Below are 13,636 nucleotides of genomic sequence, written 5' to 3' on the forward strand. Positions count from 1 at the left end.
AGCCTGGCCGCTGCAGTGCCTGCCTACCACCGGTCCTGGCGTGGGCAGAGGCACGTCTGCTTGAAGAGGTTATAAAGGTACAGTAGGTACCGGCGGCCAGCAATTCCAGTATAGCCCAATAACCTAAAACCTTTATGGAAATGCTGTATTTTCTGCCTAAATTATTCTGTATCAGAGTGTGTTTTTCTGCAGTGTAGGGGAAATGTATGCCTTTATGTACTGCTCCAGAGACTCCACTGTTCCCAGGCGTTGACCTGGCAGCTTGCTGGTCGTGCATCCAACACGCTCGCATCTCTACTTGCAATCTACCTCTGAACCTCGTCCTTCCAGAGGACTGCCAGGTGGGAGGAGGCTGGTTTCCTCTATCTACCTTTTATTTCCTGTGCTGGCTTTTGCTAACCGAGCTCTCCAGCAGCAAACAATTTGCACTGCGGTTTGCAGAGGTGAACAGACATCTCTTGGAGGAGAAGGGGGATGCCTTTAATCACAGGTTGACGTGTCAGAGTTCAAACGCAGACCTCGGGATGCTTCTGTGGGCCCTTTCTCTAATTATATTCTCACTGCCTTGTTAGGCACTTGCTTTGCTCCAGCCCAGCAGAATTACAGATGCTTTTGTTGGGGCACATCAGCCATCTGGCGGGACTAGAGAAAACAGAGCTTTCCAGCAGCAAAACCAATTGCACTGGGAAACTGCCCGGATCCCTCCTCCTCCACCCCTTCTCCTCTTCCCCCGGCCATCGGGTCTAATGCACCTCCCGACCAAGGCAGCAAAGCCCTCAGAGGGGGAGCTCTGTGTTGGCTCACACTTTCCTAGTGGTTGCAATGACTGCACCAGAAGCTTTACCCACTTCCTTTTTAAGAAAAGCTGGGATTGTTATTACGATAGTATCAATGCAGAAGATCTCCTTTTTAAAGAAGCAAACTGTCCTTACCTGCACCGCCTGCAATAGTGAAGATCTTTCAACTAGAAAACTTTAAAAAATCTGCAGGTTTTTTTTCTTTGTTTAAATAATGTAAGTAGCCTGTCATTTTTATATTTTGAATTTCAAAGGAGTCTGAAATTTCACATCTTGGAATAATGCTTAACTCTTCAAACACTTTTCAATTGATGCTTTTTAATATTTCTTTCCAACCCTTATGCCAGGCTTTTGTAAGTCCCTTAAAAAAGCTGAACACAAAATACCAGCAGGTGCCACAACCCCTGCCTTTAAGGGACTTTTTGCTGAACTAAGAATTGGCCCCAGCAAATGAACTTTGCTGTACTTCGGAAAAATCCACACATTCACCCAGCCTTGGCAGTCTGGATCTCCTGCTGCTAAACGAGCACAAGGAATAGAGGAGGAAATTAATGACACTTATCAGCATATATTACATTGCACTGCATTGCTGCCCATCGTGTGCAGCTGAACAGAAAGACTCTCACTTCTTTCAAACAGCTTTTTCTAGGGGGAAAAATGATGATTTCTTACGCATTTATGTTCTAAGTGTGAGTCAGCTCTGAAGGCAAGTTGAGCTGGTTGGAAACCTGTAATATGGGCTTTAATTTGTTTAGGGAGCACAGTAAAAAAAAAAAACCAACCAACCACATGGACCAGAGGGTTGGCGCATGCCATAAATCCTTAGCTAAAGTAAGCAAGCTAGGTTATGCTTACAGTAACTTGCTTGCATAGCCACGCCTTTTGTTAAGATATAACAGAAATCCTTTCAGTCCCGCTATCAGTTTTGAAGCTGGCTGGAAGCCAGTTACAGTGGCCGAGCCTGTATCTCTCTTTACATGACCAAAGTAAGTCAAAAGATGACCTGTCCTATGCTAAACTTATTTATTAAAATACTTCAGACTTAACTTATTAAATAGTTTATATATGGAAATAATTATTGCATTTCTTGCATAGGAATAGCTATTCTGTATGAAGCAGCTTCACGTTAGTATGCCTGCAATACAGTTAAGGTGCATTTCTGGGATCAAGGTTAAGTTGGTCCGAGTATCTGCGCACAAAATCACTGATTTAATCAAGTTTGCTTGAAATTGCACTTCTTCTGTAAACCACTGCAAGTAAGATTCAGGCAAAAAGAAACCAGTCCGTGCAGAGCCTGTCCTACTGGGACTGGGTTCATGCAGAGGGTGGTCTCAGGATGTTCTCGAGGCTGAAAGGGGTCCCTGCCCTGCTCTGAGGGTGCCCTTGGGGTAGCCCGAGGGGCCATTTCAATGCTGGGTGGAGAACACGTCCCCAGGGCTGTGCAGCCACAGGACAGACACAGAGACAGGCAGACACACGCACATACAGGCACACGGCTGGACTTGGGCTGGGAGCAGGCAGCGCCGGCCAAAGCGAATCCCAAACGGCTTGCCCTGGCAGAGCGCTCACTGTTCTCCGTGGGGAACTGCCACGGGGTGTGAGGAGGAGGAGGAGAAGGAAGAACAGAAACAAACTTACCTTGTGAAACTTTGATGGTGAACAAAAGGAGGCAAAGGAACATGAAAGAAAGAGAGAGGGAGAAATGTAACTGTAGACGATATATCCAAAACACATGGAGAACCAGAAAAGAACGAATAAATTTGGGCTGCAGAGTAAACAGAGAACAGCTGCTCTACCATCAGACATTCACACCAGGGCTAAACATTATTCAAAATCCATGTACTTGAAGTGGATCATTTCATTTGGGGGTCTGGTTTAAAGAGGATGGGGGAATCCTCATCTGCTTTCCAGCTCACTGGCCTCGAGCTGGACAGGCTGGATGGACTAACACCTCTGAGCAATGCTCCCACAAACGCTTTCCTCCATGACATTGCTATTTCACAGGTTTGACTGAAGGGGAACCGCTGAAAGAAGGCGGCAAACAAGACGTCACAGCGCATCGGACGGCGCATGGCACGCCGTTCACGGTCCGAGAGCTGGGAAAACTACACCTGATGGCTTTTTGTCAGTTTTGCTGCTGAGTTTGCTTGTGCCCACAGATAACTCACAACCGCAGCATGCCTCAGCCCGGCTGAATGCTGCAAACCCTGGTGGTATTTAACATTCCTACAATATTTTAAGAACTTATCCTACCGCAGCATTTGGCAGGAAACTGCAAAAAAGGGTATTTTAACTACTTTCCTCAGGCATAGTTTGGGGGACGGCTCTATTTAGATTTAAAAAAAACCCATAATAGGTCTAAGCGGGCAATTTGTCCTCAGAATGTCCTTCATCTCATGAAGGGTTACCAGCTGTTTTAGGATGTTGTTCTCTTTTGAGTCTCCCAAGCGCTTTCTGCTCCCTTTCCTTCCCAGGGCAGCTGCGTTACCTGCCCTAGGAGGGGCCCTGCAGAGAAGAAAGGCTCAGTGATACTTTCCGAAGTCCCTCGGAGCCCAAGCATACAGTAACCATGTGATCATCTGCTGTTGCTTCTGGCAAGGTCTGAGAGCTGTAATTAGCAAAGGAGTGACAAGTGGACAGCATGATTACAGGTTATTTCTTCCTACTGGCTGGCAATCCATCCCTCAGAGTCAGCTGCCCACTGCAGAAGCAGGAGCTGCGGCAGGAGTCCCCGTCCTGTGAAAGCACAAGCGATGGCGCCTTTGCTCGTTCATAGGCGCAGCCACGCAAGTCGTTAATTCAGAGGCCAGAGCGAGGGCTTCCTTCAGAAACCAGGCTTGACTTCTTGGCTGCATTCATTAGAGGAGAAACAAAGCCTGGACAAACAGTCCCTGACTTCTGTCCCCTATGCCACCTCAGTGTGACATTACTGTATTGATTTCTGTGGTATTTCTGTCAAGAAATGGCACAAAACCATTTATAACGAGCTCTGAGCAGCTAGGGAGTTCCTGGAAAGGCCGTTCCTCTGCCTTCATTCTGCACAATGCAGCTAATGAAGACGTGTGCTGTGTGGGCTGGAGACAAGGTGTGCACTTAGCAGAGGGAAACTTGCCCAGAAAGCCTTAGGAGGCTCGTTTTCCAGTTGGCCTTGGCCAGCTAATTAGCTCTGTTTTGCCTCAGCTCCGTGCCTTGTCCCCACAGCTGTGACAAGGGGTTCGAGGAGAGCACGGTGTGGTAGCGCTGCCCAGCCACCACCAAGGGCGGCTGGATATTTGCAGCGGCAAGGGGAGAGTCCAGATTATTTTTTTTTTTTGCAAAAGAATTAAGTGCAAGCTTTTAATTTGCCTTTGCCTTCAGGCAGCAGGTAAACCAAAGGACGGTTCCCAAAGCCATATGGCTGCTTAAAGAAAATATCTGTGGTGTTTAATGGGGCCAGCTGGCAATTCATTTAAAATAGTAGAGAAAATGCCCCATGCCATTGTGCTGCCAAAATAATTAAGTATGACAGTAAAACTGCATTCAATTAATCTTCTTTCTGGGAGTCATCCCACTAAAGGGCACTTTACAGGAGATGAGGGCTGGATGGGACCCCTCGAGGTCAGTCGGTCTCTGCCTGGGTCCCACCTTGCTCCTGACAGACATGGGTCTACCCGCTCCTGGAGTCCTCCAGTGACAGAGAGGGCAGATCCTGCCATGACACCTCTTCAGCACTTTGACCTTACTGGAGGGAAAACATGTCCTAATTTCCACACAGATCTTTCCTGATGTTATTTAAGTCTGTCTTAGGCTAAACTGCTGCCCTCTCACGTTTACTAGCCTGCTGAACTTCCTGTCTCATGGTCCTCTGGACTCTCTCCAGGTTGTCCACATGAAGTACAGCCTCCAAAGCTGGCCACAAGCCTCGCCACAGCTTTACATGTGCCGAGAAAGGTGAGGGGACCAGTTTATGTCCTACAGGCTCTGCTCCTACCTGCCTGGGCGGTGTTTGTTCCCTCCACAGCAATGTACTCCTGTGCAGCTTGTGACTCATTGCAGCCACCACCTCCTTCTCTGAAAAACAAGTTGTTTGCTAGCGTGTATTTATGCAGTTAATTAATCCTTCCTTAGTGTCTTGGACTTGTCTCGACTGAGCAGCATTTATTTATTTTTTCAGACCGTTTCTTCAATTTGCTTGAATCTGGATGCTGCCCTCGCTATGCCTGCCATCCTTGCAGCCGCCGGTGGTGCGGGGCTGGTAAGCCCCTTCTCCGGTCCGTCATGAAGCCATGAATGAAAATACTGAACAGAGCTGGATTCAGGAGGGACCTTTCAAAACACCTCTCCTGAGATCTTTCCAGATCAGGAAAATGCATTTAGAGAACAGTTCTCAAGTGCGTTTTCACCCAGGCCACGTCTCCCTGGCTTGCTGGTAGGAACACTGTGTGAGACGGTGTCAGCGCCTGAACGTCAGGAGGGATGGCTGACTGCCGCCGCCACTCACAAAATGAATTCCTCTGCCACAGAAGGGAATCAAGCCAATCTGACACAGCTTGCTCTGGACAAACCCAGGTTGGCTTGCTTTGTTTCTTTTTATTTTCTAAATGCATGCAAGTAACTTGTTTGATTACTTCTTCCAGGAATTGAAGTGTACCTGGCTGGCCTATAATTCTTCTCCTTTTCCCCTCATTGAAGACAGTATGACATTATCCCCAAAGCTCTCCCCTCAGAGCAGGCTCCTGCAGGGCTCCCCTTTAATGGCTGAGAATTAGCACTAGAAGGTGAAAAACTGCAATGAGCCTCCCTAACTCGCACCCAGCTCTCTACCAGCTCATACACAGGCAGGCCCTGATCCAGGGAGCGAGGCACTCATCCCTCAGGGAAAGCCGGAGCGGAGTCCCACAGGCCCGGCTGCTTCCCACCCTTCTCCTCACTGCTGGCCCCCCTCAGCTTAGACACTGCCTGCTCTGCCCTGCCTTTAGCCCATGAAAATCGTACGGCACCCTTGCAGGGAAGCACGGAAACAGCCATTTCATGGCGAGGAAGACTAGAGGTGGGCAGTGGTTTAGCATTTTTTAACTGTTCTCCATCTAAATAGAGATTTGAGTTGCAACAGTGTACAGTTTCTGTCCAGTGCATCAAATCGTTTCTGTTTGCACACAAACAAACCCAAACCAAAGCAAAATGTTTCCTGGCAGTGTTTTTAAATGAAATGTCTTATTTCTTGCATTTGAAATGTTGTTTCATTTTTAAGTTATTACTTTTTTTTTAACATGAAAACAAAACATGAAAAAACAAACCATTTTGGGTCTGACAGGGCTGTTTGATCCAGCTGGGAGCAATTGATCACTTCTGTTCTTTGTTTTGATTGAAAGATGAGTTTTTTCTTTTATTCTCCATCAACCAAGAGCTGCTTTATTTAGCCATTATTTTCTCTGCATTGTAAGTAAACTTAAAACCCAGCTATTTAATGAAACAGCAAGAAACTGCCAAGGGCTGCAGCTTGTCAGATTATATACAGCTGGTTAACATAAGACATGTTGACTCCTCTTACCCTTCTCTACTGCCACCAAAGCGGCTGGGATGAGATGCTGTTGCTGTGGTCGGGGACCTCTTGGCCTGAGCATCCCCACCACGCGCTGCTCACCCACCCTCTGCCTCCCAAACTGGTGGGGTCCAGCCAGGCACGGGAAACAGCTTTGGGGAGATACTTCCAAGCTGTATGTTTTTTCTCCAGCAACCAAACTGGAAAACGAGCAAGACCCTCCTGAGACCCAGCCCCTCTACCCGGAGGACATACACGAACAGGACTATGGAGAAAAGCAAGTAATGGTTTCAGCTGTAGCTCTCTAGCTGGATGGATGCTTTCCTGCCTCTCCCCACAACTGCAGAACTGGGTCTGCCAGGCAGCATGCCGTGCATGGAGGCTGTCCAGCAGAGGAATAGCAGAAGAGTGTATGGTTATGAACACGTAATTATGGGATTACACAGAAATTGGGCAGGTTCTTAAAGACATATCACAGATGTACACCGATTCACAATTTATCCTCAGAAATAACTTGGGCTACCCCTGCTCTGCGGGTACATCTGAGAGAAAGCTTGGCAGGTGGTTTGCAGGGAAAAATGAAGGGCAGTGCCGCCTTTGTCCTGAGGAAAGCCTTTTGCCTTGGTTATGTTCAGGTTTTTAATACCCATCGTTTGCTCTGCATGGGGCTTGCCCTTAACTCAGCCTGTAAATTGAAGCTGGCTCCGAAATTAGAGGTGGTTTGGTGAGAGGGTTTAACCCCTGGGTTTGGCAGCTGAAGATGTGCACCGGTTTCCTGCTGGTTTTTTCCAGTTTCATCCGTTTCATCTTTAGGCAGGTGCCTGGCAATTTCCTGAGATCCTCTCTCCTCCTCTGTCATGCCGCCACAGATGTCATCAGCAGAGATGACAAAGTTGAAGGAGCTCCTTCAAACCAAAAAGCAAAAACTGCTGGTAAGATGTTCTCTAGGAGAAGCGTTTGCTTTGGGAACTGCCTGCCCTGCCAGCCTGAAGGATCTCAGACCTGTTTGGTTTGGGGCAATTCCCACCAGCCTCTGCCAGCCTCTGGAAAGGGAGGGGGGCCTTGCAGACTCAATCAGCACCCTGAGTTGTGGGCTGCTTCTGGCTTTGGAGGTGCGGTGAGGCTGTCACCTTAATTCTCTGCAATATGATACAGGTGATATGATACCGATATGGTACAACTTTTACACCAGTAAAAGTCTTTAGCAGATAAAGTTACAGAGCCTGTATTCTAGACTGGTAATATATACTAACTGGGTGACCTAAATGATGTTTAAAAAAGGATTCCTCTCTTCTTCCCCTAGACTAATGTTTTGGAGGCTCCTTAAAGGGTGTGGGGAAGTCCTTCTAGGAGCAGCTAAACAGTCCTGCTCAGCTTAAGAACTTGATGTGAAACATGAAAAAAAGCCCTTGGCTAAATGTATTCTGTGGAGCAAGGGGTGGGTCCAGGAGAGTCCCCAGGGCTTTTCGGGGGACAGTTGGCCCTGCGTGCTCCCTGGAAGTGGAACCAGCCTCACAGGAAGGTCTCATGAACCAGGGAGGTGCAGCCGGAGTCGTGAGGGAGAAAGGGCTTTCTCGTTCTGCGGATGGGACCAGGGCAGAAGGGGCTCCAGACAGCAGAGTTCACAGTGCTGGGGGTCCTCACCCCTTCCTGCACTTTTCATTTTATAAAGGGGAAAGGAAGATCCTAACCTACATGGTGGGATGGGAGGCTCTTCCAGATGTGTCATGGGGCCCATCCCAAATGCCTCCTAGCAATTCTTCTGTCTACTGTGTTTCTCATGGACTTGCAGAGCTCATCCTGTGGCTCTTCTTCCCTACAGTGCAGTCCGATGGCTTGCAGGGACATGAGCTGGAACCCAGCAACATGGCCACAGAGGGAATTGAGGAGGGTGAGTGCACTGTACTTACTTGCGAGAATGACCATGTCCATCCCCCAAAATATACTCATAATCCAGCCAACCATCACGATTGCAGTCAGGATCTGAATCAGAGCAGCAGCAATGTTCAGCCAGAAGACACAACACATATGCCTATCAGGGAGGTCGGTCCGGGCTCCGCACAGCACGGTAAAAGCAGATACAAACGTTCCTAGGGAGAGAGCAGCAACAAAGCGCCCAGTGAAAGCCACGGCTTCATGCCAAATTCCTTCCCTTAGACCCACTTCTCATAGCATCCCACTTCTTGTGCTCCCACTGCAGTGCTGAACAGCTGGAAACACGTTACAGGAGGACAAATGGAGGCACAGCCATATCTCACTTGAACACACTACTGTCTCCCATTGAATTACACCAATACGTATAATTGAAAACCAGGACAGAAAAAACACTCTTTGGGTTTTGGCTCCTTCCCCCCCACCTAACAGTAACCACTTATGCACTGTAGGCAGTTTACAAGGAAGTGCTGTGTGTCTGTGGAAATACCAGTCTACCTTTTTTCTGCCTGGTGGCTCTCTCTTGGGGAGAACATTTACTACACAGAAGCTCTAAAAGGGAAAATTGCACCCAGAGTTAGAGCAGGACTGGCTCTAGAAAGCTGTATGGGTCTGGCAGTCTGTTACTATCCACAAATACTGCTCTAGAAAGAGCATACCAAAAAAAAAAGGGTGCTAATGTGGCACTGCATCTTTGCACAATGCTTTCTCCAGTCACAAGTTGTTACCTGAGAGCATGTTTTAACAAAGCAGAAGCAACTAAACCAGTGCTGGAGCCAGGCGACCTGATGTTGCAGCCCTTGGCTCTGCTTGAGACCAGCTTACAAAACTTGCAAACACCCTTCAGATTTCCTAAAACATTCAGATGAAGGATCTTGTTGATGTATGAAAGTTAAAGCTGAGGGAAAAAAAAAAACTACACCACAGCAGCCTTTACAAAGATTCTTCCTGAATTTACCACATTAGACAAGCCTGATCATTTATCTGCAGCTGATATCCTGGACCCATGGCTAGCTGAAACCCGCAGCTTGGGGAAGCCTTGTCTGTCCCACAACCAACCTGCAGAAATAGACAGCATGGGCAAAGAGCAGAAGAAACTGTTTCTGACCCGTATAATGCATGAGCTGTTGGCCAGGAGGTTCAGTCACTTGATTTAAGTAAGCATTTCAACACCTCTTATCATTATGAGTTGTCTTTGGGGTTTTTTTATATAAATACAGCATTGCTAAGGTAGGTACAAAGGTGTAATGTGGATTGTACTTGATAACATAGTTCTGTGAAATGCTTTCTTTAATGAACGTCTTGAATTAAAAATCCTGCAGCATGATGTCCAGTGGTTTCTACAAAAATTGCCCTTTTTCCTATCAAAGGATGGAAGCCTGCAAACGCCTGGTAAGATGTGAATGAATGAGCTGATCTTCAATGCACACAAGTGACTTGTTGAACTCAGGGGAAGAAGGCAGTCCCTTGGTTTGACTGAAGATGGGGAGGAAACACTCAGTTTACACCCTTCCAGAAGACCTCAGCAGACAGAGAGAGCAGAAAGATCTGGTTAGGAAAAAAATACCATTTCGTCCTGCACTGCCAGGATGGTGGAAGAGATCATCTCTTCCATTGCTGCCTCTTCTTCAGTGGGTCACAAGGAAAACAGGCAGTTAAGATGTTGAAATGCTGGGGAAGGATGGCTACAGCCTATTTTTAATCTCACCATCCCCTGCAGGCTTCAACTTCAGCATCTTCCTAACACTCCACCAGCTCCTAAAACCCCACTTGTCTTCCTGCCGCTGGCTCGAACTGATTTCTTACTCCCACCCGCTCCCTTTGCTGCATGCCGAAGCCGGGCACGGAGCAGCCGCGGAGCAGTACCGCAGCGGAGGGGAGTGGGTGAGCGCTGCTGGGGCGGTGGGAGGCAGACCTGCGGCAGGGAGAGGGGCAGTGTCTTCTCCCATGTGAGAAATCCCACCCCCCCAGGCTTCTTCCTCTGACTGCTCGGCTTTCACAGGCAGGGTTTCACCCCCTTATCCACCGAAACAAAAGGGGCTGCACAGAGGAAAAGGGGAAATCATTTTAATCCCAAAGGATGTTGTATAAGTCTCCCCATTGCTTGTTAAAAGAAAGGCTGTCTTTTGCTCTGTAGCTTTGTCTTCCACGTCTTTTGTGTCCTCCATGTGGGATTACGTGAGATCTCTGTCCTGCTGCACCTACCTTTTTTTTCCTTTATAGTTTCTCCAAAGCAGAAGGAAGCCTGGAATGTTCCCTCATGCTTCCTGAAACTGTTGTCTGCAAAGTTACACCACAGCACTCTCCGAGATTAAATATGGATTGAGGCAAGATCAGAGACTGGGTGTTTACGTTTTCCCATCAGGATGCAAAATCTTGCCAAATGGAAATGCATGTCTCTTTTTAAAACGAAAATGAAAATCTTCCCCTCTCGCCTTACCTTTAACTCTTCCAAGATGTATTACAAAAAAGGTCATAAATGAGCAATAATTCTTAAGATACAGCTTCAAATCCTTCCAGTGAAGCTTTTAAGATTTTTACATCATTAGAGTGAGGTGCTGAATTAGCTAATTAATCCCATAAACACCACAGTGACTAAGCTAATGTCTAGTCCATTCAGAAAGGAATAAAGCAAAAAAAGCAAAGTGTCCCTCTCTGGACAGGGAATTGATACAGAAACTAGGATTAAAATCTCATGAACCTTGGCTTCTGATTCAGGCCACTTTCCTACTCACGGGAGCCAATTCATTTTCCAATGCCAGTGCATTTTCTTTATCAATTATGATAAGCTAATCTTTGGGAGGTTGTTGGCATTTTTAAATACAAGACTTGAGACATGCCAGCAGACATAAAATGGAAGTAGTTTTCCTCAAGTCCACATATGCTTTAAAATATGAAGCAGAAGAAAGTCTTAAATGCATTTGCCAAGGTAGATGTTTTCCCCTTAAGAAGCCATCGTAGCTACACATTGCTGAATATGGAAGCATTTGCATCTGGAAGCAGAGAGGTGGTGAGGAGGAGGAGGAAGGCAAGCAAGCTGTATCTGCTGATACCGCCTGGCTGCATCAGAGCTGGGGCACCAAACCATTTCCCTTCCTGACCAAGCATTCAGACACTTGAATACCTATAGCCTAGAAATCATAAACTTGGTATGCAAACTGCAGCTGGGATGATGTTGGCCAAATAAATCAGCTGCCCAAAAAGGTCTCAGGCTGTGAGTGTAACCAGCAAACACAAACTGCTAACTTTGCAAGCAGATGTAAACTAAAAGCCCCTACAGCTATGCCAGCATAACATGAAATAAGTAAATCATATCAAGCATTTCTTATATATTTCCAATGAAAAATACCCAAAACACAGTAAAATCTGGGATTCTAAATCATGAATTAATACAGCCTCTTTGGGGAAAGAGGGGAGGTGGTGGAGAGAAGATGTCCTACGCTACCTAACGAGTCTGTTGGTTCAGCCTCATGGGGCATCAGGGCCCATTGCAATCACCTGGCTGAGCCATACGGCCCACCTGGCACCCGGAGCCAGCAAGTATCAGGGGCTGGGCAGAGGGATGGGTGGGAGCTGAGGTTTGCCCTTCTGGAGCGGCTGTGGGACGGAGGGTGCCGGCACCATGTGCAACGAGGCTGGGAGGGGATGGGAAGCCGAGCTTGCTCTTTCAAGTCATCTCATCTCATCTCATTTGGGGCGGTGGGCCCCAGCCGGGGCACTGGCGTGCCATTTTCAGCAAGGGAAGAAAGCCTCTGGGAACCTGTGTTTGCTTTTGCTGTCAGCAGAATTGGGGTATTTTTAGAATACACCAGTAAATATGGAAGGCTTTCTGTTTTCAACAGTTTAACCCATTGAACACGAAGGGGATGTGTTATCTGTAGGACAACACTGTAAAGGGAGAGACAAAGGAGGGGGTTTTGTCCTTTCTCTCCTCTCCGGTCCACTGTCACACAGGATAAAGTCCCCTCTCCAGTGTATGCTGGTACCCTGGCAGCCATGGCCTTCCCAAGAGCATCACCTGCTGGTTCCTGGCCTCACAGAGTACACCGAAACAGTATGACAAAGGAATGGTTTGGCTTTTTCTCTTAGAGGAAAAACCCACACCCTGGAGAGAGCTCTCCTGGTTTACTACTGTTTGGGTCACTCATCTGGGGTAGAGGAAGACATAAGGCCAAGCCCATGGCCTGTCCTGAGCAGAGTCTCCTCCGTACTATCTGAGTGCAGCAGTGACTGTGTTATGGAATATCTCAAGCTGCATGAGAGAAGTTTTTCTCTCCCGTTTTTGCAAGAAAGCCTATCCTGGGCACTTCTGCAGGAGCTTCAGCCAGACACGGAGCTTGGCATGTTTCACATGGAGGACCTGGCTGTGAGCAAACTTCCGATGGCACCTTCCCAGAAACATCAGAAGTGGGAGCCTGGTTGGAGCCAGGGTGCAGACCAAAGTGAGATGAGACACTGATGGCCATGGTGTAAGTGTAAGTAATTTGAGCACACAGACAATTTTCTAGTGGGCTTCCCACTGACTATCAGATATCTGAAACTGCACAAGGGAAAGCATCTCTGCTGCAAGGAAATCACATCTGATGAGCCACCCTGTTACAGGTAGAAAAACAACAGAAACCCAAATTACTGCAGTCAGGGGCAGCATGTGGAGCAGCTGGTCATGGTCCCTACCCTACAAAAGCCTGGAGCCAGGGAGGGGCTGGGAAACACCCCTTCCTCTTCCCACAAGCCTGGAGGTCATTTAAGATGTTCCCTTATAGCACTGGGAGTAAATAAGGCAGTGGGATTATGCCTCCTTTCCTGCTCCCAGAGGGAAAAATGGGACCATGTCACGATGCTGGAGCACAGCTGCAGGTAAGCACAGGCAAAGATGGGAAGGAGAGGGGAATGAAATTTGAGGTGTCTGTGGGAGCAAGGAAGGCTGTTGGAATGACGGTGGGAGATGTAGTTAATGAGTGTGTGTTTTGTGGGGATAAGATGTACCTGTATAGTTGTATTGTGTCAGGGGAGTGCTCTGTGTGGGGACACATCTGATGTGCCGTTGAATTTTTTAAGTAAAATGATTATTAGCTGTCATTAAACAGTGTTGGCAGGTATATGAGGCAGATGTTGTGAATGTGCTGAAAATTCATGAGATGTGCTGGTTCTTGCTTGCATGAGTCAGAAGAACTGTGTGAGAAGGGTAGTAAAGATTGCACTTGTTTCCTCAGTATTATAGTGAATGTGGTATCTATTGGTTAAGACATCCTTGGGTCCTAAGTGTCCTGCATTTGTTTTTATACTCTAGTTTGAACTGTGAGGAGTTTTTTCAGTTGTGGAGGCCTTTCATCCTTGGTATCAATCCATATGCTAAGCTGTAGTTCTTTGGATTATGATGAGGGAA

At 47.4% G+C, this 13,636-nt stretch overlaps 1 protein-coding gene and 1 long non-coding RNA gene across 2 annotated transcripts in view; one reads left to right on the forward strand and one right to left on the reverse strand.

Moving 5' to 3' along the window:
- The window catches only part of LOC103925046 (chromosome unknown open reading frame, human C1orf95), a 10,118-nt gene extending 1,130 nt beyond the window's left edge, over positions 1–8,988 (reverse strand). The window contains exons 1-3 of the mRNA XM_009333690.1: positions 8,979–8,988; positions 8,229–8,408; positions 2,436–2,444 (exon numbers count right to left, since the gene is read on the reverse strand). Coding sequence (XP_009331965.1) covers positions 2,436–2,444; positions 8,229–8,408; positions 8,979–8,988 — 199 coding nt within the window. The remainder of the gene's footprint in view (positions 1–2,435; positions 2,445–8,228; positions 8,409–8,978) is intronic.
- A 3,829-nt stretch (positions 8,989–12,817) lies between these two features.
- LOC103925011 overlaps positions 12,818–13,636 on the forward strand; it is a 29,422-nt gene continuing 28,603 nt past the window's right edge. The window contains exon 1 of the long non-coding RNA XR_664011.1: positions 12,818–13,107. This is a non-coding gene — a long non-coding RNA (uncharacterized LOC103925011). The remainder of the gene's footprint in view (positions 13,108–13,636) is intronic.

Source organism: Pygoscelis adeliae, unplaced genomic scaffold, assembly GCF_000699105.1.
Source record: "Pygoscelis adeliae isolate BGI_AS28 unplaced genomic scaffold, ASM69910v1 Scaffold1, whole genome shotgun sequence".
NCBI classification, from domain to species: Eukaryota; Metazoa; Chordata; class Aves; order Sphenisciformes; family Spheniscidae; genus Pygoscelis; species Pygoscelis adeliae.